Source organism: Brassica napus, chromosome C8 (genome assembly GCF_020379485.1).
Source record: "Brassica napus cultivar Da-Ae chromosome C8, Da-Ae, whole genome shotgun sequence".
Taxonomy (NCBI): Eukaryota; Viridiplantae; Streptophyta; class Magnoliopsida; order Brassicales; family Brassicaceae; genus Brassica; species Brassica napus.
The window spans coordinates 21274164-21300995 of NC_063451.1; the positions used below are offsets into that span (position 1 = coordinate 21274164).

General features: G+C 41.1%; 3 protein-coding genes and 1 pseudogene across 3 annotated transcripts; 3 read left to right on the plus strand and 1 right to left on the minus strand.

The window, feature by feature from the left end:
* Positions 1–2208: 2208 nt before the first annotated feature.
* On the minus strand, positions 2209–2336 carry LOC125592123 (annotated as a pseudogene).
* Positions 2337–5808: 3472 nt separating this feature from the next.
* LOC106442841 (DNA-binding protein modulo-like) lies at positions 5809–7180 on the plus strand. The gene is made up of 4 exons (XM_048766813.1): positions 5809–5868; positions 6036–6641; positions 6721–6927; positions 7009–7180. Exons 1-4 carry the CDS (start codon positions 5809–5811, stop codon positions 7108–7110), a joined length of 975 nt encoding a protein of 324 aa, XP_048622770.1. The 3' UTR covers positions 7111–7180.
* Position 7181: 1 nt separating this feature from the next.
* LOC125591749 lies at positions 7182–9115 on the plus strand. Its single transcript, XM_048766567.1, has 4 exons — positions 7182–7607; positions 7676–8008; positions 8096–8449; positions 8554–9115. The coding sequence occupies exons 1-4, from the start codon at positions 7398–7400 to the stop codon at positions 8833–8835; spliced, it is 1179 nt and encodes a 392-aa protein (XP_048622524.1). The 5' UTR covers positions 7182–7397; the 3' UTR covers positions 8836–9115.
* A 266-nt stretch (positions 9116–9381) lies between these two features.
* Positions 9382–13888, plus strand: LOC106442840. The gene is made up of 2 exons (XM_048766248.1): positions 9382–12846; positions 13164–13888. Exon 1 carries the CDS (start codon positions 10054–10056, stop codon positions 11479–11481), a length of 1428 nt encoding a protein of 475 aa, XP_048622205.1. The 5' UTR covers positions 9382–10053; the 3' UTR covers positions 11482–12846; positions 13164–13888.
* Positions 13889–26832: the final 12944 nt, after the last annotated feature.

Below are 26832 nucleotides of genomic sequence, written 5' to 3' on the forward strand. Positions count from 1 at the left end.
GTAGGTTTCATTTTTTGTTGCATGATGACATCTTGGATAAGACACGACTCCTCTCTCCACCGCTTGAATTAATGAATATAATGTTGGATAATTCCAATTAACTTGAGGAGTAAGTTAACTCATTAAAGTGAAGTTTGATGGATGATATCTTGCATATTTCCATTGTCTTATCCATTCATCCATGTGCATTTTGATCATATAGACTAGGATTTAGCCATGTTTAGGTTGCATTTGGCATACATGAGTGTTTATTAGGTATTGGAGTACCACATGGAGTTCTTGGAGACATTTGGATGCATTTGGAGCTCAAAAGAGGTGATCTAGGTGATCATTGGATGAGAAGAGCATGGGAGCGACATCACTGAGCGACGCCATGAGGTCGCTCCAAACTACGTCTCAGAGCGACCTCGCTGGAGCGACCCCGAGAAGTCGCTCGCCATTTCATCCCGGTGGAAGCCGAAAACTGACCCGGAGTGATCTATTAGAGCGACCACTCCAGGTCGCTCCCGAAGCCCGGAGCGACTTGTCGGAGTGACATGCCGAGGTCGCTCCGCGTCTATTTGTTGGCCAAATTCATGTTTTCTCAAGGGTCTTTTGGTCATTTCATTATGCACGTTTTTACTTTTCAAAAACCTATGTTTTAAGTACCTTTGAGTGGCCAACCAGGCAGATTATCTTTTGTTCTTAAGAAAAAAACTTTGGAAAGTTCATCTCTTGAATCATTTTTGTTCATCTAGTTATTGCAATTCTGTGTTTCCAATTCATTGTTGTATCCCTCTGTATGATTAATCTGAAATCCAAAATGGGTTTAAGAGGAATCATGAAGAGTAGTGAGTAATCACCATTTGAATTCATGGGTTAGGAAGATTAAGGGTGATTAGGTTAGAGCTAGGATGTTTTAGTGTAGATCATTCCAAAACCTTGCTAGTAGAGTAATCATAATGCATCTTCTGAGTTAGCTTCTCAAAAGTTGATCTTTAGGCATTTCCCACCCAAAAGGTGTTCGATGAAATGCCTGAAACAACTCTTCTAAGCTTTTAGCATATTTTGGCAAAGACATTTGTTGTTAGAAGTGCTAAGATAGTCTTAGACCTGTTAGTAATGATTGCTTCCATATTATTCAACCAAAGACATTTGTTGTTTGAAATGTGTTTGTAAATGAACATTCATCTAGACATAAAGTTTGTTTAGAATCGTGTCTAAGCTTAAGGTTAATAGTTTGATTGTTCGTCTGCCATCCTTAGTTCGAAACTTGATCACCCAAGGTCTAATTCTTATGCCCATGAGTTCTAATTTTCCTTAGTTAAGAAAGTCAACTCATTTACCGCTTTTATTATTCTGAAACTGAATTAGCTTTATTCATTAGATTAGAAATCATTTGAAATCACTGGTTGCACTTAGATTGAGTGAGTACTTGCATTCTCATTGCTTCGAATTCCGTTAGAATTGGTTCGACAATCATTTATACTACAATATTTGTCTTATGAGCCTTGAAAACTCCTAACATCAAATTGGCGCCGTTGCCAAATTCTGAGTAGATTTGAACATTAAGATTTAGTCACTTGCTTGAGACTAAGTCATTTTTATTTTCCTTTGTTACTGATTCTCTTTCTTCACCTCCCTTTAATCTACATGTGTATGAACTTGCGGAGCAGGGGTCCATCAAACCTAGTTCCAAGAGCTGCAGACATCAGAGCTTTAGAAAGAGAGTGTGCTAGAACGAGAAGAGAAGAAGAGCAACATGCTCAATTGCAGAGATTGGACACTGATATGGGTGACATACCTCAAAATGATGCGGGCGACAATGGAGCTAACAACGTCCCACAAAACCAACATCGAGCAGCTCGACCCATTGGCACTTATGACCACCCAAACATTCATGGCCATAGATTGGGAAGCCGAGCACCCGCTGTGGCAGCCAACAACTTTGAGATCAAGTCAGGACTCCTCAACGTGATAGAGAACAACAAATATCATGGCTTGGCTTTGGAGGACCCATTCGATCACTTGGACAGGTTCGACAGCTACTGTGGGTTGTAAAAAACCAATGGTGTGTCTGAGGATGCCTTAAAGCTGAAGTTATTCCCTTTCTCTTTGGGGGATAAGGCACGACAGTGGGAGAAGTCTCTACCAAGCGACTCTATCACCACTTGGGATGACTGCAAGAAAGCTTTCTTGGAGAAGTTCTTCTCTACTTCAAGAACTGCTAAGCTGAGAAATGAGATCTCCAGCTTTCAACATAAAGGCTTGGAAGGATTCAGTGAAGCCTTGGAAGGATTCAGTGAAGCCTGGGAGAGATTCAAAGGCTACCAAGCTCAATGCCCTCATCATGGATTCTCTAAGGAAAGCCTGCTGAGCACATTCTACAGAGGAGCTCTTCCTAAGTACAGAGCCAGATTGGATACATCTAGCAATGGGTTCTTCTTGGGAAGAACAGAGGAGGATGCAGAGCAGCTGGTAGACAACATGGTCAAGAGTGATGCAGTCTACAGTGGAGACCACGACAGAGGCAGTAGAACAGATGACAAGCAGAGGAGGAAGGAGTTAAAGGCTCTCCAGGATAAGTTTGATATTCTCATTGCTGATAAGACCACCCAGGAGCAGCTGCACTTTGTTGGTAACCCAAACCAAGAAGCCACACCTGTTGTCCAGGAAGTTGATGGTTTGGAAGGGCAAGAAGAGCTGTGCTTCATCAACAACAATGGTAGCTGGTACAAGAAAGAGCCAAACTTTCAGTACAACAACTACCAACAGAGATCTTACCCCAACAACCAACAAAGTGGTTATCAGCCTAAATACAACCAGCAAGCCAACTACCAACCTCAGCAAACCACTCCTCCTGGTTTCCACAACAAAGGACAACAACCTGCCCAACAACAACCTAATACTTCTACCTCTACTCCTCAAGTCAGCAGCACTGATGCCCTACTAAAATAAATCTTGGAGTCTCAGACAAGAAGTGAGAAGCATGTTGGCTATGAGTTGAAGAACCTTCACTCAAAGATTGATGGAAGCTACAATGAGCTCAACAACAAGTTCAGAACCTTGGAGAACCAGTTTGCTGCCATGAACACTCAACAAAATCGCCAACAAGGTTCTTTACCTGGAAAATCTGAGCAAAACCCCAAGGAGACCATGAAAGTTATCACCCTCAGGAGTGGTAAGGAGTTACCTCAGAAAGCTCTCACCAAGGATGCTGAGAAACAAGGTGAGGGGGTTGCCATCAACATAGATGATGAAGTGGTGATTGTTGATGAGAAAATCAATGATGAAATCTTGGAGAAGATTGTGGAAGCAAAAGGTAAAGGAAAGGTTGGGGAAGAGAAGAAAACAGTGAAAGATGGTGAAGTTGTTGCTCCAGCAAGTGACAATTCTTTTGTTCCTCCTCCCTATGAATCCAAACTACCATTCCCTGGTAGATTCAAGAGGCAGCAGCTAGAGAAGTACAAAGCTCTATTTGAGAAGCAAATGAGTGAAGTTCAAGTCACAATGCCCATCATTGATGCTTTCATGCTGATTCCTCAATATAGCAAGTTCCTGAAAGATGTTGTAGCTGCAAAGAAAAAGGAGATGGAGGGCATGATGATTCTCACTCATGAGTGCAGTGCCATCATCCAGAGGCTTGTTGTTCCAAAGAAGTTAGAAGATCCATGATGCTTCACATTACCTTGTGCTCTTGGACCTATGGTATTTGATAGATGTCTCTGCGATTTGGGAGCTAGTGTCAGCTTGATGCCTTTATCTGTTGCTAAGAAGCTTGGTTTCACTCAGTACAAGAAGTGTAGACTGTCTCTGGTATTGGCTGATCGTTCAGTGAAGTACCCTGTGGGTATCTTGGAGGACCTCCCCGTTATGGTTGGAAAATATGAGATCCCTACAGACTTTGTGGTGCTTGAGATGGGTGAGGAAGCTGCAGATCCTTTAATCCTTGGAATGCCTTTCTTAGCTACAGTAGGAGCAATTGTTAATGTGAAAGAGGGCAAGATTGATCTCCACTTGGGTAAAGGGCATGTTCTTCACTTTGACATCAAGGAGGTAATGAAGAAACCAACAGTTCAAGGGCCAGTTTTCTACATTGAAGAGATGAATGCCCTTGCTGATGAGCTCCTTGAAGAGTTGTCACTAGAAGACCCTCTACAGCATGCTTTGACGATAGGGAGGGAAGCTGAAGTGATTCAGAACCTGGAAAGTGCTGCCTATGGGATGATGTTGGATTCACACAGAGGATTTGGTAGTAAGGCGCCTAAAGTGGAGCTTAAACCTCTCCCCAATGGTGTAAGGTATGCATTTCTTGGTCCTAATGGAACTTATCCAGTCATTGTGAGTAGTGAACTTACTGAAACTGAGCTATCTGAACTTTTGAAAACACTTAAAAGATTTAGAAAAACAATAGGTTACTCACTTGATGACATCAAGGGAATATCACCCTCTTTGTGTATGCATAGGATACATCTTGAGGATGAATCAATGACTTCTATCGAGCATCAAAGAAAGTTAAATCCTAACCTGAAGGATGTTGTAAAGAAACAGATTCTTAAACTCTTAGATGCTGGTGTTATCTACCCTATCTCAGATTCTAAATAGGTATCTCCTGTGCATGTTGTGCCAAAAATGGTGGTATAACTGTGATTAAAAATGACAAGGATGAATTGATACCAACAAGAATAGTCACTGGGCATAGAATATGTATTGATTACCGAAAACTGAACTCTGCATCTAGAAAAGATCATTTTCCACTTCCATTTATTGATCAGATGCTTGAGAGACTTGCAAATCATCCATTCTATTGCTTTCTTGATGGATATTCAGGATTCTTCCAGATCCCCATACATCCCAATGATCAGGAGAAAACAACATTTACATGTCCTTATGGTACCTTCGCATATCGAAGAATGCCATTTGGTCTATGTAATGCTCCAGCCACCTTTCAAAGGTGCATGATGTCAATTTTCTCTGATCTAATTGAAGATGTTGTGGAGGTGTTTATGGATGATTTCTCTGTCTACAGATCTTCGTTTTCTGCTTGTTTGTCAAACTTGTGCAGGGTCCTACAGAGATGTAAAGACACCAACCTTGTGCTGAATTGGGAGAAGTGTCACTTCATGGTTAAGGAATGGATTGTGCTGGGGCACAAGATTTCAGAGAAGGCACTACAGGAAATGTGGGTATTAATAGCGTCGTAGCATAGCGTTTTTTGCTTCTCTGCTATTGTATATAAACACGGACCTTTATAATAGCGTTTTTGAAATGTATAAGCTATCTTTGTAGTCGCGGGAAAATAAAATAATTCAGCCGCGTTAATTTGGTAAGTGGAGGCGCCTTACCATTGCAAATCAAAAACTAAATGCTATCGTATATGAAAAAATATATTAAAAATAACTTAAGTATTAATCGAAACCGAGACTTCATTCTCTTCACTTCACTCTCTTCACATTCCTCAAAATCAAAACCGACTCATCGAAGTTCTTCAGAGTTCTCTCGAGTCGAAGCTTCAATTGGTATGAGTTTCGATTTGATTCTGAGTTTAGAATAGAGACTGGTTCTCTCGAGTCGAATCTCTTTGATTTTGGGTTTCTCTTTGATTCAAATCTCTTTTCACATGCATGTCCGCGTTAACACATGATTCGATTTTGATTGTGGGTTTCGATTAGGTTTTGAATATGATTGTGGGTTTCGATTAGGTTTTGAATATGATTGTGGGTTTCAGTTTGATTTTGAATATGATTGAAGGTTTCGATTTGATTTTGGGTTTAGATTTTTTGATCGAATGGCTTGATTTGATTTTGGATTTGTTTATCAGTTTCAGAAATGGCAAAGACAAGAGGACAAGTTGGTTCTCGTCGGAGTAAACGTAATCAAGGCTTGGAGGTAGTAGATCAAGAGGACAAGGCACCGCAACTAAAAGTGAAGAAAAGAACAGCAAAGAAAACGGCTTCCCCTAAAAAGAATTTAGTTTTAACGCCAACGAGAAGAAGTAGTAGAATCAAGAAAGTGGCTGCTGAAGATGATTACATAGAAGATGTAACACCTCTAAGGATGATGAGGTAGAAGATGTTACACCTCCTAAGGATGATGAAGTACAAGATGTAACACCTGCTCAGGATGATGAAGTAGAAGATGATCAGGCTGAGAAGTCAATGTCTGAAGAAGATAAAGACGATGAAGAGGATGTCAATGGGAAAGAGGATGAAGAAGATGGCGATGTCAATGGGAAAGAGAATGAAGAAGATGGAGATCTCAATGGGAAAGAGAATGAAGAAGAACCGGCCAATATGGAAGATGATGGAGTTCTTAATGAGAAAGGGAACGAAGAGGAAGCTTGCGAAGAAGAAGCTCGCGATATGGAAGAAGATGGCACTGCGCAAGATGATGAGATTCCTAGTACTGAAGGAGTTGAGCTAGCAGGGGAGGAAGTTTCAAAAAAAAATAAAAGAGGACCTACAAAGTTGCGTAGAGTGGCTGAAAATCCCAATGATAAGATTATGGTCACATTCAATGACATTGGTGAGCATGTTGGACCTGGTTCAGTAACCCTATCGTCGTTTCTTGGTCCTCTTGTGAGGGAACATGTTCCGGTTACACTTGCCGATTGGAGAAAACTTGATGCAGCGACTAAAGCAACAATGTGGGAAGAAATTCAGGTTTGTATATATATTAGTATGTTTTGTTTAACCGCAAGATGAAATTATAAACATGTTTAACTTGATTATTGTGATGCAGGGGAGGTTTAACTTGCAAGAAGAGTGGCAGAAAGCTGTTATTTTCAAGCAGCTGGGAAATGTGTGGAGGGCTGGGAAGTCAAGGCTGGTGTCACAAGTACGTGTGGCGAAGACTGCAGCTGAGAGAATAGCTTTAAAACCGAGCAACATCCCATCCCTTCAACTGTGGAACACTTGGGTTAAGAGTAAGACTACCAAATCTTTCACAGTGAGTTATCTACAACTAAGTAAGTTTCATCCTTAAAGGTCATGTCTGATGGATATAATCAATGTCATATTTATATTGTAGGAAACGAGTAACAAGTACAGAGCGATGAGAAGAAATCAGATTCCTCACACCACCAGCCGCAAAGGAATGCTTCGTTTAGCTGATGATATGGTAAAAGAGTAGTCAAACATCTACATATTGTAGATCAGCTTGTTAGATTAAAATGGTAGTGAGATATGTTTGTTTTCATATAGAAAAAAAGAGTAAAGACCCAAGTAAGGTGAGTAGATCCAAGGTTTGGATTGCGGGACACACTCATGCTGATGGCAGACCTGTGAAGCCCCAGTTTGCTGAGACTATTGTAAGCATTATGGAAGTTGTATATTGTGTATAGTTAATAGACTATGGCAATGAATGATTTTGTGTTTAAATGATTGTATCAGGAACAAATACAGTCACTTGACAGTCGGATGGACTCCACATCAGCTGCTGATAACATAAGGGAAGATGCTGTGAGCAAGGTTTTGGGAAAAGACAAACCTGGACGAGTAAGGGGCTTTGGTAGAGGGATTACAGCTAATAAGCTAGCATATCTGCAATTTAGAGACGCTAAGATTGCAGAAATGAAAAGTGAGATTGAAGAGTTAAAGGGGATGGTGCGAGAATTAGCTGAGAAGAAGGTAATCCTTTTCATTACCTTTGGTCAATTAGTTTTAAGACATTTACGATTTCCGTTGCCTTTTCTCAGAAAAGTAATGTTGATGCTGAAACATCTGAGAGTAGTGGTGGATTCAAAGAAGGAGTCAGAGTACAAATACTGGATTGGATTGAATCAGAGGATGTTGTTGTTGGTGAAGGAGAATTCTGCTCTGCTGAACCGAAGTACAAAATTGGTCGTATACCAATTGGTCCTAATGCAGTGGCTATCGTAGTTAAGTATGCACTAAGCGCATCAGCTTCACTCTGGAGGCCTACTACGGATGTGTTAACTCTTGATGAAGCTGTGGGATACAAGATATCTTGGCCAATGGATAAAGTGATTTTGGATAAGGATCCAAACTGTTCTGAAGATTTATCTATGGTAAATTTTCAAATCTTGTTTTCTTCTTACAACAATTGAGTCATCTCTAATCATTACTAAAATTTCTAATTTCAAATCTTGTTTTAGCAAAGCAAGGAAGGTGAATATCGAAGATGCAAGATATATGATTGGACCAATGATGGGGACGAGGTCATTGCTGAAGGTCTCGTGTGCTCTTCAAAATCCAAAGACATGGTTAACAACATACCTCTGGGTCCCAATGCTGTTAGTGTCGAAGTAGTGAAGGTGTTCAATGATCAAGCATATTTGTGGAGGCCAACCGCTGATATGTTCTTGATTGGTGATGCACTTAGCGAGAAAATAGCATGGCCAGTCCTAAAGGTTGAAGTCATGCCTACACCTGCTACAGAAGTAACACCAACTAAATGTGCAGGGAAGAAAATAGCATCACCTTCGAAGCCAGCCAAGAAAAAAGCAGTGGTATGTAATTGACATGAAGTTAAATTTTTTTATTTGCCTGATGATTGATGTTGCGTCCTTGATTGATGTTGGAACTTGCTTCTGTCATCTTGTTTGAGTTGTAGAGTCCAGGCAGCACTAGTTCGACCAGAAGTCCGAAGCAGAAGTGCACTCTCTTGGATTGCAACAACTCTGGACGTAAGGTAGCTGAAGGAAGGGTAGCTTCAACGGATCCGAATGAGTTGTGCCACTTTGTACCCCTAGGTCCAAATGCAAGCAAGGTGTGGATTGATGTGGCTAAGATCGGTGATGCAAAAGTCTGGAGGCCAAATTCAGAGATTGAATACATATCTGATGCAATGGGTTCGGTTGTGGCATGGCCAAATGACAAAATCAAGTTTGTCTAAAATTGTCGTCTGAAACATTTTTCAAGTTGGTTCTCATCGGCTATGTATTTCTAGTGTGTGATCGAATGTTTAGGTACTTTTTTACTCGGTTGAAATCATGTATGATATTATGTAACAGTTAGCAGACAAAAAAACAAAAATTATGTGTTATATTATGATATAAGGTTATGTGTGAAAATGTTTAGCTTGTTAACCCCTATACCCTTAAGTGCATAATTTTACATTAAACCATAAGCTTTAAAAATTAAATCCACAGACGGGAAGACCAAAAATTAAAATCCTATACCCTAAAGTGAAATCCCTAAACCCTAAAGTACAAACCTATACCCTATACCCTAATTGTACTTGATTTCACAATTTTGTTCATTCTTAAAAGGATATTGTAATCTTAATTTCACAAAACTGATTAGTTATAAATTTTATAAACACTCATTTGTTCAAACCCTATACCCTAAGCCTTTGTACATACAAATAAGTAGTAGTGTTTATGAACATATGAGCTAGATTGATCAATCTTATAAAAGCTCACATAAAAAATTATATTCATACAATTTTTTTTTTGTAAAATTGGAAAACTGAATATTTGATTTTTAAGATTTAATTTAATTTTTTTTTGCTTCAAAATCATATTTATATATTAATTTCCAGATTTCAAACGAAATTAATACCTTGAGCCAATAAGGAGTAACCTCCAAGATTGCAGACGTGGCAAACCATATGCCGATGGATGTGTCTTCCCAACTTCAATCTTAGCCATTCTTTTTATTTTTTGAGCCAATGAGGAGCAACTACTAAGATTGCACTCGGATTAATCATAGACCGTCCGATTTCTCTCCAAATCTTTGATCACAACCGTTCATTTTTTTCTGTCTCTGTTTGCACTCGGAAAATTTCAGAACACAACATCTCTCTTTCTGTCGAAACTCCTTTCTGTCTCGCGATCTAAAATCGAAAAAAACCCTAAAGAAAGCACATGTATCTCTCGAGCTAAAATCAAACCAGCTGTTCCTGTATTCGCCGATTGAAAGTAAGCAAATGGATAAGTCGTGGATTTGGCTTCCAAGGTATAACCTAAAATCCCTCGATCTCATTTCTACTCGCCGATTGAAATAAAGCTAACTTCTTTTGTCTGATTCTTGTAGGAATAGCCACGAGTATTCAGAAGGAGCAACTAATTTTGTGAATTCGTCCGCAAAAAGATTGGGAAGTCTGTCTGAAATGCTATGCCCTTGTAGAGACTGCCGCAATCTGAGCCATCAGTCACTGGATAAAATTGTGGAGCATTTGGTGATTAGGGGTATGGATAAGAAGTATAAGAGTTCTCGTTGGAGTATTCATGGAGAAAAAAGAGATTCTGCAGAAGACAGTGTTCTTCAATATGAAACAGAGGCGTTTGATTTGTTTAAGACAATATTCTCCATGGACGAAGGTGGTCCAAACCCGACAACTGACAACGAAGACGATGAAGCACCAGAGGAAATTGAGTTTAAGAAAAAGCTCAGAGACGCTCAAACGCCATTATACTCGGATTGTCTCAAGCACACAAAGGTTTCAGCTATCATGGGACTTTACAGATTCAAGGTTAAAAGTGGTGTGTCGGAGAACTACTTTGATCAGCTGTTGGTTTTACTTGAGGATTTGCTACCTGAAGACAATGTTCTTCCCAAGAGTTTAGCTGCAATCAAAATTTTTTTGAAGATCTTTGGGTTCGGCTACGACAGTATTCATGCTTGCAAGAATGATTGCATATTGTATAGGAAGGAGTATGAGAACCTAGAAAGCTGTCCAAGATGCAAAGTTTCAAGATGGGAAATGGATAAGCACAGTAATGAGTTAAAGGTGGGGATTCCGGCAAAGGTCCTTAGATATTTTCCAATCAAGGACAGGTTTAGGAGGATGTTTAGATCACAAAGGATGGCTGAAGATCTGCGTTGGCACTATACCAATGCCACTGAAGATGGTACAATGCGGCACCCTGTTGATTCTATCTCTTGGGCACAAGTGAATGCTAAATGGCCAGACTTTGCTGCTGATCCACGGAATCTTCGACTTGGGATTTCTACAGATGGGATGAACCCTTTCTCCATGCAAAGCACCAATCACAGCACATGGCCAGTGTTGTTAGTGAACTATAACACGCCTCCAACCATGTGTATGAAGGCTGAGAATATAATGCTGACTTTGTTGATCCCTGGTCCTACTGCTCCTGGTAACAACATTGATGTTTACCTAGCACCACTGATAGACGATCTAAAGGATTTGTGGGCTGAGGGTATTGAAGTGTATGACTCATTTGCGAAGGAGAACTTTAATCTCAGAGCCTTGCTGCTTTGGAGTATCAGTGACTATCCAGCCTTAGGAACACTGTCTGGATGTAAAGTAAAGGGGAAACAAGCCTGCAATGTATGTGGAAAGGATACACCTGCAAGGTGGCTTAAGTTTAGCCGCAAGTTTGTCTACATGAGTAACAGAAGGAGACTACCGCCTGGCCATCGTTACAGATATAAAAAAGCTTGGTTTGACAACACTGTGGAGGAAGGGAATGCTAATAGGATACAAACAGGCGCTGAGATATATGAGACACTACAAGCTTTTACGAATGATTTTGGTAGACCTCTAGAGAAGGAAAAAAAAGGAAAAGACTAGAGTTGGAAGATGATGAGAGGTTACAAGAAGAAGAGTGTGAAGAATCAAATGAACTATGGCGGTGGAAGAAGAGATCAATATTCTTTGATCTACCTTACTGGAAGGTAAACTATAGTAACTGACCTATATTATCTGATTACTGGAAGAAGAGATCAATATGTCTAACAGTTTCTTGTTTAATGTGTTAGGAGTTGCCTGTTCGTCACAATATTGATGTTATGCACGTAGAAAAGAATGTGTCCGATGCTATATTGTCTCTGTTGATGCAAAGTGCGAAGTCAAAAGATGGGTTGAAAGCAAGAAAAGACTTAGAAGATATTGGAATCAGAAAGCACTTGCACACAGAGGTGAGGGGAAAGAAAACATACTTACCTCCTGCTGCCTACTGGTTATCGAAGAGAGAGAAGACCATTTTCTGCCAAAGGTTAGCTAAGTTTAGAGGCCCTGATGGTTATTGTGGTAATATTGCGAATAGTGTTTCAGTTAACCCTCCAAATATTGGTAGTTTAAAGTCGCATGATCATCATGTCTTAGTACAGAACTTGTTACCAGCTGCATTAAGAGGGTTGTTACATAGGGGTCCTAGGATAGCCATAAATAGATTATGCAGTTACTTCAACAGGTTGTGTCAGCGCATCATTGACCCAGAGAAACTTATATCCATGGAGACAGAGTTTGTGGAGACAATGTGTCAGCTGGAGCGCTTCTTCCCTCCAGCCCTTTTTGATATCATGTTTCACCTTCCACTACATTTATCAAGAGAGGCACGGTTGGGAGGACCAGTTCACTTCCGATGGATGTATCCCTTCGAAAGGTTTGATCAACATCTCTCTTCAATATATCCACTTCCCACAATGATGTTTGACTAATATTCATATTTCCTGAGTTATAGGTACATGAAAACACTAAAGGCTTTTGTTAAGAATTATGCAAGGCCAGAAGCATGTATGGCTGAGGCGTATTTAGCTGGAGAATGTGTTGCATTTTGTTTAGAGTTCCTTAAAGAATCAGTACCAGTTCAAGAAGCAGTTAATCGTAATGAAGATGTTGAGGCTGATAGAATGGTGGTTGAAGGCCGACCTCTGCAGAAGGGTATAGAGGTTACCCTGTCAGATAAAGATAGAGACATTGCACATCGATATGTGCTAATGAACATGGCATCTTTGGATCCCTTTCTTGAGTAAGTAATTCTCTATGTTTCTTCTACTTGTTTTACTCATAATTTCATTTTCATATACTGTTGTTTAATTTAAAATCAGGATGCATTTGGAAGAGTTGCAAGCTAAGGATGCTCGATTGGCTAAAAATGAAACTTTGTTATGGAAAAACCATACTGAACACTTTACAGAATGGCTTAAAAATAAGGTTACAAACTCCAAATTCTTTTCTTGATTATTATTGTAAATACTGGTTAGCTTGTTTGGTGATGACTGGTTAGCTTGTTTGGTGATGACTAGTTAGCTTGTATCATGATGCCTGGTTTGTATCTTGAAGAACATGTCCATATTTTAGCGAATTGATGTCTGAGTAGCTTATAGCTTGATGAAACTGTCTGGATTTTTAGTATTTTTATGACTGGTTAGCTTGTAGATTGATGATTGGTTTCGTGGTACATATTATCATGTTTTGATTATAATTTAAGTACCTCGGCTTGATGATAATCCTCTGATTTCCTGCGGCAGATTCATTTAGACTCAAAAGATAGTCATTCTAAGGAGATAAGGTGGTTGGCATTTGGACCAAGAAATGTTGCTTTAGCACATAAAGGATTCATCATCAATGGCCAACGGTTTCATACTGATGCGGTCAAGCTGAAGACACAAAACAGTGGAGTAACTTATGAAGCCTTTAGCATGTGTAGATCAAGTGCAAGAGATATGAGACAGGTCGCGGATATGATTACATACTATGGAGTGATAAAGGAGATTTTGGTCATCGACTATCACATGTTCAAAGTGCCACTCTTTAGATGCAACTGGGCAAACACAGCGAATGGTGTGAAGGAAGAAGATGGCTTCACTCTTGTTAACCTTCATATGAACCAAGCAGCCTATTTGAAAGATCCATTCATTCTACCTTCTCAAGCGAAACAGGTTTTCTACTCTAGGGAGGATGATGCTTCAAATTGGTATGTTGTTATGAGAGCACCACCTAGAGGTTATCATGAGTTGGAAACAGAAGAGGATTTAGGTGGTGCTCCTTTACCTGTCCAAGAAGTTGATGATATGGGTGATGATATGGATGATGATAGTGTATATGTTAGGGATGATTGTGAAGGTTTATTAGTGGTAGATTGATGATATGTTGTATGCTTGTGTGATGGTTTGTATGAATGTGATAATGTTGTGTTATGGGATTTGAATAATTATATTGATTTTTGGAATTTTAATAATTTATATTGTTTTTATTTCATATTTTCGAATTAATTATTTAAAAATCAATTCAATAATTATTATTAATTAATTTTGGGATAATTATAAAACTAATTAATAACACGAAACATTTGCTATCTTTGCTACTAGGAAAAATCAAATTATTTGGTTCTAATAACATTTATTAAACGTTATTATAAATACTAACAATTGAGAACACAAAAGCGCTATTGTTATACACTTAGTAATAGCACAGAGGAAAATCGCTATTAAAAGGGTTGGACTTTTTATAACGGGTGATGTCAGATCGTCCAAGGAAACGCTATTAAACCAAAATGATAGCGCTTTTCGTCCGCTATTACTAACCACATTTCCTGTAGTGAGGGGATTGAGGTGGATAAAGCCAAAATTGATGTTATGGTTGGTTTGCCCCCACCAAAGACAGTGAAAGACATCTGAAGTTTTCTTGGTCATGCTGGGTTTTACAGGAGATTCATCAAGGACTTCTCCACGATCACTAGACCATTGACCAGGCTGCTGTGCAAAGAAGTCACCTTCAACTTTGATGTGGAGTGTCTAGAAGCCTTCAAGAAGCTGAAAGGTGAACTCATCAGTGCTCCAATTGTCTAGCCACCTAATTGGGATCTCCCATTTGAGATCATGTGTGATGTTAGTGATTATGCTGTGGGAGCTGTTTTGGGGCAGAAGAAAGATGGCAAGACCCATGTGATCTACTACGCGAGCCAAACCCTGAATGATGCTCAGATGAGATATGCCACAACAGAGAAGGAGATGCTAGCCATTGTCTTTGCCTTTGAGAAGTTCAGAAGCTACTTGGTGGGATCTAAAGTATTTGTCTACACAGATCATGCTGCGTTGAGACACCTTTTGGCAAAGAAGGATGCAAAGCCCAGGCTCTTGAGATGGATTCTTTTGCTGCAAGAGTTTGATTTAGAGATCAAGGACAAGCCAGGAGTTGAGAATGGTGTAGCTGATCACTTGTCCAGGTTGAGAGTGGAGTGTGGCATACCAATTGATGAAGGACTCCCTGAGGAACAGATCATGGCTATTGGAGCAGTGATAGCAGTTTGTGAGACTGGAAGGAAGCTTGAAGAAGTCAAGGCAACATAAGAGAAAGAACCTTGCTATGCTGATTTGGTGAATTACCTAGCAACAGGAAAAGAGCCTTTGAATCTTGTGGGTTATGCCAAGAAGAAGTTCTACAAGGATGTGAAGAGATACTACTGGTATGAACCCTACCTCTACATTCTCTGCAAAGATCAACTTTATAGGAGAGTGGTTGCTAATGAGGAGATTGATGGGATCCTTACACAGTGTCATGGATCATCTTATGGAGGCCACTTTGCTACCTTCAAGACTGTTGCTAAGGTGTTACAAGCTGGATTCTGGTGGCCACACATGTTCAAGGACACACAAGACTTTGTTTAAAGGTGTGATTCATGCCAAAGGAGGGGAGACATCACCAAGAGGAATGAGATGCCTCAGAATCCAATCCTTGAAGTTGAAGTGTTTGATGTGTGGGGTATTGACTTCATGGGGCCATTTCCATCATCACATGGCAACAAGTACATCCTGGTAGCTGTTGATTATGTCTCAAAATGGGTGGAAGCTATTGCAAGTCCCACCAATGACGCAAGAGTGGTAATCAAGATGTTCAAGAGCATCATCTTTCCAAGGTTCGGAGTTCCAAGAGTTGTAATCAGTGATAAAGGGTCTCATTTCATCAACAAACTGCTTGAGGGACTTCTCAGGAAGAACGGTGTTAAGCACAAGGTGGCAACTCCTTACCATCCTCAAACAAGTGGTCAAGTTGAGATTTCTAACAGAGAGATCAAGTCCATTTTGGAGAAGATTGTGGGGATTACAAGGAAGGATTGGTCAGTTAAGCTTGATGATGCGCTTTGGGCTTATAGGACAGCTTACAAGACACCTCTAGGGACCACACCTTTCAACCTAGTGTACGGGAAAGCTTGCCATCTGCCAGTGGAGCTTGAGTACAAGGCACTTTGGGTAGTAAAGTTGCTGAACTTTGACATCAAGAGTGCCAAGGAGAAAAGGCTTTTTTCAGCTACATGAGCTTGATGAGATAAGAATGGATGCCTTTGAAAACTCAAGGATCTACAAGGAGAAGACTAAAGCTTTCCATGACAAGAATATCCTAAAGAGACAGTTTAAAGAAGGAGATCAAGTTCTTCTCTACAACTCAAGACTGAAGTTGTTTCCAGGAAAGCTTAAGTCAAGGTGGTCCGGCCCCTTCAAGGTCAAAGAGGTTAAGCCATATGGAGCAATAGTTTTGTGGAGTACTGATGGAAGAGACTTCACAGTCAATGGGCAAAGGGTTAAGCTCTACATGGCAGATGCATTTGAGGAAGATGGAGTTTCAACTCCACTGTCTGATCCTACCCCAGCCTAATCCAAAAGGAGGCAAAGTCAAGCTAGAGACTTAAAACAAGCTCACTTGAGAGGAAGTCCCATGCGTATCCTTGTACATATTGTATTGGTATTTTCATTTTCACCATATTTCATAAAAAAAAGGGAAAATGTTGAAGTAGTGTTCAGGTGGTTCATCGATCCGGTCAAGGAAAAGAATCGAGCGTGGGAGCGAGGTTACGCAGCGACGCCACGAGGTCGCTCCAGCTGGGAGCGACGTGATCAGAGCGACTGATCCAAGTCGCTCGCATTTTTGGTGTCCGGAGCTCGAGAGTCGCTCTCGGAGCGACGTCTCGCAGCGACCACGTGAGGTCGCTTGCGTTTTCGGTGACTGGGAGCGACTAGATCAGAGCGACTGGTCCAAGTCGCTCGCATTTTCGGTGTCCAGAGCTCGAGAGTCGCTCTCGGAGCGACGTCTCGCAGCGACCATGTGAGGTCGCTCACAATTCTGTCGATCAGAGCGACGTCTCGCAGCGACCACGTGAGGTCGCTCGCAATTCTGTCGATCAGAGCGACGTCTTCAGAGCGACACCTCCGAGTCGCTCGCCTTTTCATTGACACACGACGCGAGAAAGCGACCCAGGAGCGACTTCACGCAGCGACACCCTCAAGTTGCTCCCGAGCCGGTCCAGGTAAGTCCCTCTTCGATTTTGTCCAGTTTAATTCAAGTTAACCAACCCTAAACCTAACCGGACGACCCTAGACCTACCCAGACCCATGACCTTCATCTCTTTCACTCTCCCTTCCTCTCACAAACACTCATACTCTCTCAAACAAACCCACACCAAAAATCTCCTAACTTTCTCAATTCTCACCCAAATCTCCTAGTTCTTGTTTCTAAATCCAAGCTTTCGCCCCTATAGTTTATTCCTCACCACCCATTCTCCATTTCCTTTCATCCAAAGCAAGGTATTGTGTTTTTAAATTCAAATTCGTAGGTTCATGAACCCTAAAATTTGAAAATCGAAATTTAGTCATTTTCTTGCTTGATTGTGGTAAACTAGACTAGGGAAAGCTTATATATCAAGTTGGGTTGTTGAATTGATGGTGGAATTGAGCTTAATTTGAAATTTGGCAAAACTAGGGTTCATGGATTTGGGGCTTTTCGAAATTGATCCTAATTGAGTGTGTTAGTGGGTGAGTTAGTATGTTAAGGTGTTTAAAGGTTTGATTAGAGAACCCTCTCATTCTAGAATTACTTTGATTATTGAATTTTACTTGTCTTGTAATTTTCACATGATGAAAAGATTGAGAATTGTGATTCTTTACGTTGCCTCTTGAAGTTTACATTTGCAAAGTCAATCCACTTATCCCTTTCCAAGTTTTGTATTTCTCAGGTACAATGGTTAAGAAAACTAAGGGAAAGTCGGATGCTGAGAGGCAAGAACCTGAGAGACAAGAGTCTTTGTTGAGAGGAAAGGCTTTAGCCTCGGTACAAGCTGGTTCTGGGACACAAAGGACTTCTCGACAGCAAACCGTGGCTGCAAAGAAGGCGAAGGAGCAAGAGAAGAGGGCAGGAAAGAGTATAACAGTTCCCATAGATGAGGAGAGTGGCGATGAAAGTGCAGATGAGCAGGCTCCTACAAAGAGGGCCAAGATGTCCAAGGGGAAGGAGGTTGCTGATGATAGAGACATGGCGAAAACTCCATCTGAGGAAGAGCTGTATCATCATTTGCTGAATGGGGTAACTTGGACTCCAACCAGATTCGCTGACCTTGATTTGCTGAAGGAGGTGGGTCTCGATTCTGATATTAAGGCAATGATGGGGCATCTGAAGATGCCCAAACTCCTCACCATGGCCTATCCTGCCTACCGGGATGTCTCCTGTCAGTTCTTGTTTTGTCTTGAGGTCACTTACCATGACGCTCCGCACGTGAGCAAGGATGGGGCAAAATAGAGTTCAAGGTCAATGGGAGAGAGTACAACATGAACTTCAAAGACATTGGGAGAGTCATGGGTTTCCAAGAATTGGCAGACTACTCCCTTCCCAAGTGTGAAAACCTCCCCACTCATCTTTGGAAGTTAACCACTGGAAACAAGCACTCTACCGGGGCTGACAAGAACTCACATATCCGGCACCCGTCTGTACGCTACCTCCATAGGATGCTCGTCCATGCATTCTACCCACGGAAGCAAGCTGGTAATGTCACCGAGGAATACATGCGACTGCTCTGCCCGGCTATCCGCCCCTACGCCCCACCTGGAACGTTGCCCCGTCCAAGCAACGACATCTATGCTTCCTTCGGGATGGTCAGCTTCTTCGTGAATCATCTCGAGCACTACAGAGACTGGGCATGGTACACAACTGATTCACAACCAAAGGTTGGGATAGGCGGGATGATCACACCACTGCTCCAATTTCTGAATGTTCCCTTAGGAAAGGACTCAGCAGGGCCTAAGTTTATCGATTGCACTTACTTGAGGATTGCCACCTATTTCAGTGGGATGTATGGGAAGGACTACGTCTACCACTACTACTTGCAGGGCAAGCCGGTCGAAGTGGTTCTTCTAAACCAGAGACTGACGAGCTTAGAGAGACCTGGAGCTATCAGCTTCAACTTATCCCAAGAAGAATTTTTTGGAGAACACGGGTCTCTCGGTCCCATTGCTGCACCAAGGAAAAGGAGTGTTCCGACGAGATACGACTTCACGGAACCTCCTAGGGAAGAATCTGTACCCATCTATGGACCTCCACGCTACTACTTCAAGCCACATGATGGAGTCCTTCCCCCTGGTGTGCTTCGTGACGCTCATGACCACATTGGCCGACTTCAGCGATGGAACAAGGCACAAGACATAACAATCGAAAAGCTGAAGGACAAGTGCAAGGCGCTGAGCAAGACGGTGAAGAAGCAAGCAAAGACTTCAGCCAAGTTCATGAAGAAGGTGGCCGATGTCTTGACCAGAGGAGGAATAGTTGGATGTAGCTCAGCAGACTTTGCATTCGCGAACACATCAGTCCCCCAGCCCCCACCTCAGCCCACTGATCGTGGTTTCCCACTCACTGATAGACAGCTCCAGCGATAATGGAGGAACCCACCCACTCAGCCTTCCACCTCTGGAAACAAGTCTCCATCCCTGGCCTCTTCAGAAAGTAAGGCTGAGATTGAAGAGGTTCAGAGCCAACAATGATATGGAGACTACAGCTCAGGACATGGAGGTTACTACACCATGTTTCCACCGGACGACGACGATGCTGGGGCATCTGCCCCCACTCACTATCCTTGAAGGTACTTCTCTACTTTCCCTTGTATATAGCATTTCATTTTTGCATATTAGTTTTCTCTTTTTGGGTATCTCTCTCTCCTTGACAACACAGAGACTGTGTCATTTAAGTTTGTGGGAGGTACCAAGTATTTGATCATGTTTGCTTTGATGTTGTTTCATTGAGTCATGCATTGCATACCTATTTGCATAAAAAATTTTTTTGAAAATATTTGAAAAAACACAAAAAAAAATCATTTAGTTTGCATCATTTGCATTTCTAGGAGAGTCTAGAGCATATAGGTTGCATTTACTTACATTGGGAGCAATGATTTGAAATGCCTTGTAAAGAACATTATTTTGCACCTGAGTAGCTTATGCACCTCTCAAAAAGACTTGTATGCTTCGAGCCTTGAAAACTCTTCCTGAAACTTGTTGATTACTGAAACTCAACCTTTGAAGCCAACTACAACCTTGTTTCAACTGAACGAACTTAATGCTTCTTGCTTATGGTCCTTTGTGTACTGAGTCATGGATATACACACTTGAGTTGTCACATCCTTTATGCCAATATTTTTGACAAACTCGAGTGGTACACCATTCCCAAAACCCTTCCCTCCTTTTGAGCTTTCATTATTTGATGAGTGAGGCCTTTTTCGGAAAGCCTTACATGTGTATAATGTTGAGAGTATCGGGAACGACAATGCTTGGTCTTCATTCTTGCTAGATTAGGCACTCTATTGTCTAGCTATAGGTGGGGGTGAGTGTTGTGACTATGGTTTGGAAGCATGAAAAGTTCGAAGGAAAAGAATAGACTCTTTGTGTTTAAATGGATAATCTTATTGGAATTAATAGATAAACGTCTAGCTCGAGTTTATGAAAAGTCTTGGCCCCCGAAAAAAAAAGAATATAAAAGAGAAAAAGAAAAAAAGAAAAAAAATATATATTAAAAAAAAAAATGGGGCTAGCAAAGTTGTTTAGAGCTAAGATTTGTTTAGAAGTTGAGAAAATCCTTTATAGATTTCAAAGAAAAGAGTTTTATGTGCAAAGTGTTCTTGGGATCTTTTGGTGAGAGATGAGAGTTGAGTTTGACATTATGAAGTGATTGTGTAACTTGTATGTTTGGGAAAAGGGTAGAACAACGGAGATTGCGCATTGTATGCATGATTTGGTCCCTTTCTTAGATATATTATGTGCAATGTCAAGGCTACTTGTCTTGAGAGTAAACCACCTTTAAAGATCATGTGTTTTGAACCTCTTGACTCACTTGAATAAAAGTCTTCCCTTTACTCAACCAAATGATTTGGACCAATTGACCATTTGCAAGAATTCACTTGATGTTTTATGCTTAATGAATGTGAGAGTTGGTTGATTTGAATGTGTGGATGTTTCATGATGAGTATAAGGGCAAAAAGAGTTGAGATAGGCATAGAGAAGCTAGAGTGTTATAAGAGAGTGTGCTCATATTGGTTTAGATGTTGAATTGAGTGCTAGTTGTGTTTCTTTTGGCTATGAACTCCCACCTTCAAACCTCTCTGCTTATGAGTTCTAGAAAGTTCACTTGTGGACAAGTAAAAGAACAAGTTTGGGGGAGTTGATATCTTGCATATTTCCTTTGTCTTATCCATTCATCCATGTGCATTTTGATCATATAGACTAGGATTTAGCCATGTTTATGTTGCATTTTACATACATGAATCTTTATTAGGTATTGGAGTACCACATGGAGTTCTTGGAGATATTTGGATGCATTTGGAGCTCAAAAGAGGTGATCTAGGTGATCATTGGACGAGCAGAGCATGGGAGCGACATCACTGAGCGACGCCATGAGGTCGCTCCAAACTACCTCTCAGAGCGACCTCGCTGGAGCGACCCCGAGAAGTCGCTCGCCATTTCATCCCGGTGGAAGCCAAAAACTGACCCAGAGCGACCTATCAGAGCGACCACTCCAGGTCGCTCCCGAAGCCCTGAGCGATTTGTCGGAGCGACATGCCGAGGTCGCTCCGCATCTATTTGTTTGACGAATTCATGTTTTCTCAAGGGCCTTTTGGTCATTTCATTATGCACATTTTTACTTTTCAAAAACCTATGTTTTAAGTACCTTTGAGTGGCCACCAGGCAGATTATCTTTTGTTCTTAAGAAAAAACCTTTGGAAAGTTCATCTCTTGAATCATTTTTGTTCATCTAGTTATTGCAATTCTGTGTTTCCAATTCATTGTTGTATCTCTCTGTATGATTAATCTGAAATCTAAAATGATTTTAACAGGAATCATGAAGAGTAGTGAGTAATCACCATTTGAATTCATGGGTTAGGAAGATTAAGGGTGATTAGGTTAGAGATAGGATGTTTTAGTGTAGATCATTCCAAAACCTTGCTAGTAGAGTAATCATAATGCATCTTCTGAGTTAGCTTCTCAAAAGTTGATCTTTAGGCATTTTCCACCCAAAAGGTGTTCGATGAAATGCCTGAAACAACTCTTCTAAGCTTTTAGCATATTTTGCCAAAGACATTTGTTGTTAGAAGTGCTAAGATAGCCTTAGACATGTTAGTAATGATTGCTTCCATATTATTCAACCAAAGACATTTGTTGTTTGAAATGTGTTAGTAAATGAACATTTATCTAGACATAGAGTTTGTTTAGAATCGTGTCTAAACTTAAGGTTGATAGTTTGATTGTTCATCTGCCATCCTTAATTCGAAACTTGATCACCCAAGGTCTAATTCCTATGCCCACGAGTTCTCATTTTCCTTAGTTAAGAAAGTCAACTCATTTACCGCTTTTATTATTCTGAAACTGAATTAGCTTTATTCATTAGCTTAGAAATCATTTGAAATCACTGGTTGCACTTAGATTGAGTGAGTACTTGCATTCTCATTGCTTCGAATTCCCTTAGAATTGGTTCGACAATCATTTATACTACAACATTTGTCTTAGGAGCCTTGAAAACTCCTAACATCAATGGATTAAGGAAAAAGGAAAACATATCGAGCTTAGGAATGTTTCCATATTATTATTAGGAAAAGATGTAGCTTCGTCCTATATAAAGAGTTCTCATGGAGAGATGTTCCATCAAGAGAAACACATTGAGAGATTTAGTTTTGAGAGAGTTTCTAAATCTAATAAGAAGAGAAGTTCTTATAATCATTATGTTTGTGCAACTTTAGTTGGTATCAGAGCTCCAGGTTTCGAAGATCGTTTACAAGAGGAGTTGTAACTCGATCAAAACATGGGAGACAATAACAATTCTCAAGGACGTGATAAAAGTCTTGAGATGAAGAAGGACATACGATGTCCGATGCTATCATCGACCAACTACACCGTATGGTCGATGCGAATGAAAGTGGTGCTTCGTTTATACGATGTTTGGGATACGATTGATCCAGGGAGTGATGATGCAAAGAAGAACAATATGGCGATTGCTCTATCTTTCAATCAGTCCCGGAAGCGCTAATACTTCAGACATGAGAATATGATACATCGAAGAAGATTTGGGAAGCTATCAAATCTCGTAACCTAGGTGCTGATCGCGTGAGAGAAGCGAGGTACAAACTTTGATGTCTGAGTTCGACAAACTGAAGATGGCAGATACAGACATGGTGGATGACTACGCATGAAAACTTTCAGGCTTAGCATCGAGAGCAGCCGCGTTAGGAGAGATAATGGAAGCATCGAAGATGGTAAAGAAGTTTCTGAAGGGACTTCCAAGAACAAAGTTCATTCACATCATAGCTTCGTTAGAACAAGTGTTGGATCTAAATTCAACGGGATTCAAAGACATTTTTGGAAGATTGAAGGCTTTCGAAGAACGCATACAAGAAGAAACCCAAGATGAAGATCAATCGAAGCTAATGTTTGTGAAGAATGATACGCAAGGTCATGAAAGCCATAACAACTCACGGGGAAGAGGCAGAGGTAGAGGTTATGGTGGAAGAGGAAGAGGACGAGGAAGGTCTAATGGTTCTGATGGTCATAGCAAAGGAGGAGAAGCTTCAGACAAGACCAAGAAGGACTACTCTAAAGTTAAATGTTGGAGATGCGACAAGATGGGGCACTTCGTGTCACATTGTCCTACACGACCAAGAGAAGAAGCTAACCTAACGGAAACACAAGAAGCAGATGCATTATATACGCATGAACTAGTATTCCTCAACGAAGAGAGAGTGTTTCCTAAGAGGTTTGACGAATGCGATGGAAATACGAGTATATAGTACCTTGACAATGGTGCAAGTAACCATATGACAGGCAAGAGAGAGTTCTTCTCAAACCTAGACGAGAGCATCAAAGGCAAAGTCAAATTCGGTGATGGATCAAATATTGAGATTGTTGGGAAAGGTTCGATCACGTTCATCGGAAAAACAGGGGAGAGAAGAGAACTCAAAGATATCTACTACATCCCAAATCTTAAACACAATATCATACGTCTTGGACAAGCAACCGAGATAGGTTGTGAGGTTAATATGAAAGAAGACTTACTGATGCTCAAAGATCCCCATGGAAGGCTATTAGTACAAGTCGCAAGGCAACCAAACCGATTGTACAAGACGCCAATGGAGGTTGAATATCTGAAGTGTCTTCAAATACAAGAAACTGATGTTACATGGACGTGGCATGCGCGGCTAGGACATGTGAACTTTGGAGTCATGAAGAATATGGTAGACAAGGAGATGGTAGTAGGGATGCCTCAGGTGATACACGAGAAAGATGTGTACAGCGCCTACTTAGTTGGGAAGCAAACTCGGAAGTCTTTCCCGCCTACAGCAACCGCCTACAGCAAAGTATCGAGCATCACACGCATTGGAACTGGTACATGGTGACTTGTGCGGTCCGATATCACCATCATCACCAGCAAACAATAGATATGTACTCGTCTTAATTGATGATTACTCAAGATATATGTGGACGATACTGCTAAGAGAGAAGAGTGAAGTGTTCGATCGGTTCAAAAAGTTCAAGGAGTACGTGGAGAATCAAACGAAGCTAAAACTCAAGACTTTTCGCACCGATAGAGGAGGAGAGTTCACATCTTTTGAGTTCATTCATTTTTGTGAAGAAAACAGTGTAACTAGACATCTCACCGCACCGTATAAACCGCAACAAAACGGTGTGGTCGAGAGACGAAATAGAACACTAATGGAGATGAAAAGGAGCTTGATGAAAGCTATGAAGATTCCTAATCAGCTATGGGGATAAGCAGTACATCATTCAACGTATCTCATCAACCGCATTGCTACAAAGGCATTGGTGAATAAAACTCCATATGAAGGCTTGTATATTAAGAAACCGAACATTGAGCATCAAAGGGTCTTTGGATGTGTAACTTTCGCAAAAATCAACGATCCTCATCTCAAGAAGCTGGATGATCGATCAAGGATGGTGATCAACCTATGCACAAAGCCTGGCTCAAAAGCTTACAGACGCCATGATCCGGTCGCGAAGATGATAGTTGTTAGTAGAGATGTAATCTTTGACGAGAAGAAAATTTGGGATTGGTCCACACTATCAACAAACGTAGACGAAGAACCAGGATCATTCAAGCTTTCTCATATCAATGTTACAGAAGAATTAGATGGTGACGAGCATCAAGATCACCAACACCACGAAGAGCAAAACAATAGTGAAGAAGAAGAAGCTGTAGACGCAGGTGAACAAGAGCAAGTAGCAGAGAACAACGATGCAAACCAAGACCAGCATGTAACATCAAGATATGGTCTTAACATCAGAAGTTGAAGGTGGCAGACTCTTGCTGAACATCGATGGTGAACCAGAAAGTTACATCGAAGCTGCAGTGATACAAGCTTGGATCGATGCAATGAAAGCAGAGATCGAATCTATCATCAAAACAAGACCTGGAAGCTCGTCAAGAAGCCGACATGTGTGAAACCGATAGGTTTGAAGTGGATCTATAAGATCAAGAGGGATGCAGATGGAACAGGGATCAAATACAAAGCAAGGCTAGTTTCAAAAGGCTACGTGCAACAACAAGGCATAGACTTCGACGAAGTGTTTGTACCATTTGCTCGGATAGAAACCATACGACTACTCTTGGCGTTAGCAGCAACTAATGGAAGGGAGAACCATCACTTAGATGTGAAAACTGCGTTCCTGAACGGAGACTTAAATGAGGATGTATACGTGGCTCAACCAGAAGTATTTGTGCAGAAAGGAAAAGAGGATCATGTGTACAAACTTAGCAAAGCACTATACGGTTTGCGTCAAGCTCCGAGAGCATGGAACATCAAACTCGACCGTGTTCTCAAGGAGATGGAGTTCACGAAGTGCACCAAGGAACCTGCGGTATATCAAAAGAAAGAGAAGGGGGGGGGGGGGGGGGGGGGCTTCTCATCATAGCTATATACGTTGATGACTTGTTTGTAACAGGGACTTCGCTCAACGTTATCAAGCAATTCAAAGATGATATCTCAAGAACATTTGAGATGTCAGACCTCGGGAAGCTTACTTACTGTCTTGGTATAGAATTAACGCAAGGAGCTGATGTGGGAACCGAAATTTGCACTGTTGATTTCCGTTTAAATAAGGAAACTAGGAAAACCCTAATTTCCCAGAGGTCCCAGATATCTGCTAATACCACACTCCAAGCAAATCAGAACACGATAATGACAACGATAAAGTATAAAAATCGTAAGAAGAGAGCAAAGAGAAGTCTTATTCCGAATTTACATATGAGCCTGGGCTCGAGAGCTGTCGGCGAGATTCCTAGTTCTAGCAACCCTAAGACGGCTAAACCTAATTGAGTCACAGCTCGAAATAACAAAAACGGAAAGTTGCCTAATTGCCCTAAGTGCTAAGTTTTCTCTCAAAAAGTTCTCTCCTATGCCTCTCGCCTAGGACCCCTTATATACTGACTCCAAGGTCGGTTTACGCCTTTCCTCTTCTGCCCTTAAGCCGGCATAGCATAAAAATGGAGATATTCCATTTTTTTTCGATCTTCGTAATTATCTTCAAAATTTCGTATTTATCCGCTGAAACTTGACATTTATCTTCCCTTGCGGACCAAGCGTAAACCGACATGCGGTTTACGGGCTGTTGGTTGAGAAATCATAAGTTGGGCCTCGAGTCGTGTTTTAGGTCCCTTTGGGCCGTCTTTCGACTCGAAGCATTTATTACGGCTTCTTTCGATAAAGAATGAACTTTCCGCGGTTTTTACGGTAAAGTTTGATTGATAACTTAGAGATGGCGGAGAATGTGAGATGGGTTCGCTACGGTATTCGGGAGATAGCATTGAAGGGTAGACGAGAATGCATGGACTGATGTCGTATCGACGTTTCGGAAGACCTCGGTCGCTACGTAGCGACCGAACTTT

What these genes read in the sequence shown, in the direction of transcription:
- LOC106442841 (XM_048766813.1), top strand. Translation starts at nt 5,809, where the DNA reads ATGGCAAAGACAAGAGGACAAGTTGGTTCTCGTCGGAGTAAACGTAAT. An exon ending in CAATGTGGGAAGAAATTCAG is followed by an intron (nt 6,642 to 6,720) that starts GTTTGTATATAT and finishes ATTGTGATGCAG; the next exon opens with GGGAGGTTTAACTTGCAAGA. An exon ending in AGACTACCAAATCTTTCACA is followed by an intron (nt 6,928 to 7,008) that starts GTGAGTTATCTA and finishes TTTATATTGTAG; the next exon opens with GAAACGAGTAACAAGTACAG.
- LOC125591749 (XM_048766567.1), top strand. Translation starts at nt 7,398, where the DNA reads ATGGACTCCACATCAGCTGCTGATAACATAAGGGAAGATGCTGTGAGC. An exon ending in GTTCTGAAGATTTATCTATG is followed by an intron (nt 8,009 to 8,095) that starts GTAAATTTTCAA and finishes ATCTTGTTTTAG; the next exon opens with CAAAGCAAGGAAGGTGAATA. An exon ending in CAGCCAAGAAAAAAGCAGTG is followed by an intron (nt 8,450 to 8,553) that starts GTATGTAATTGA and finishes TTTGAGTTGTAG; the next exon opens with AGTCCAGGCAGCACTAGTTC.
- LOC106442840 (XM_048766248.1), top strand. Translation starts at nt 10,054, where the DNA reads ATGCTATGCCCTTGTAGAGACTGCCGCAATCTGAGCCATCAGTCACTG.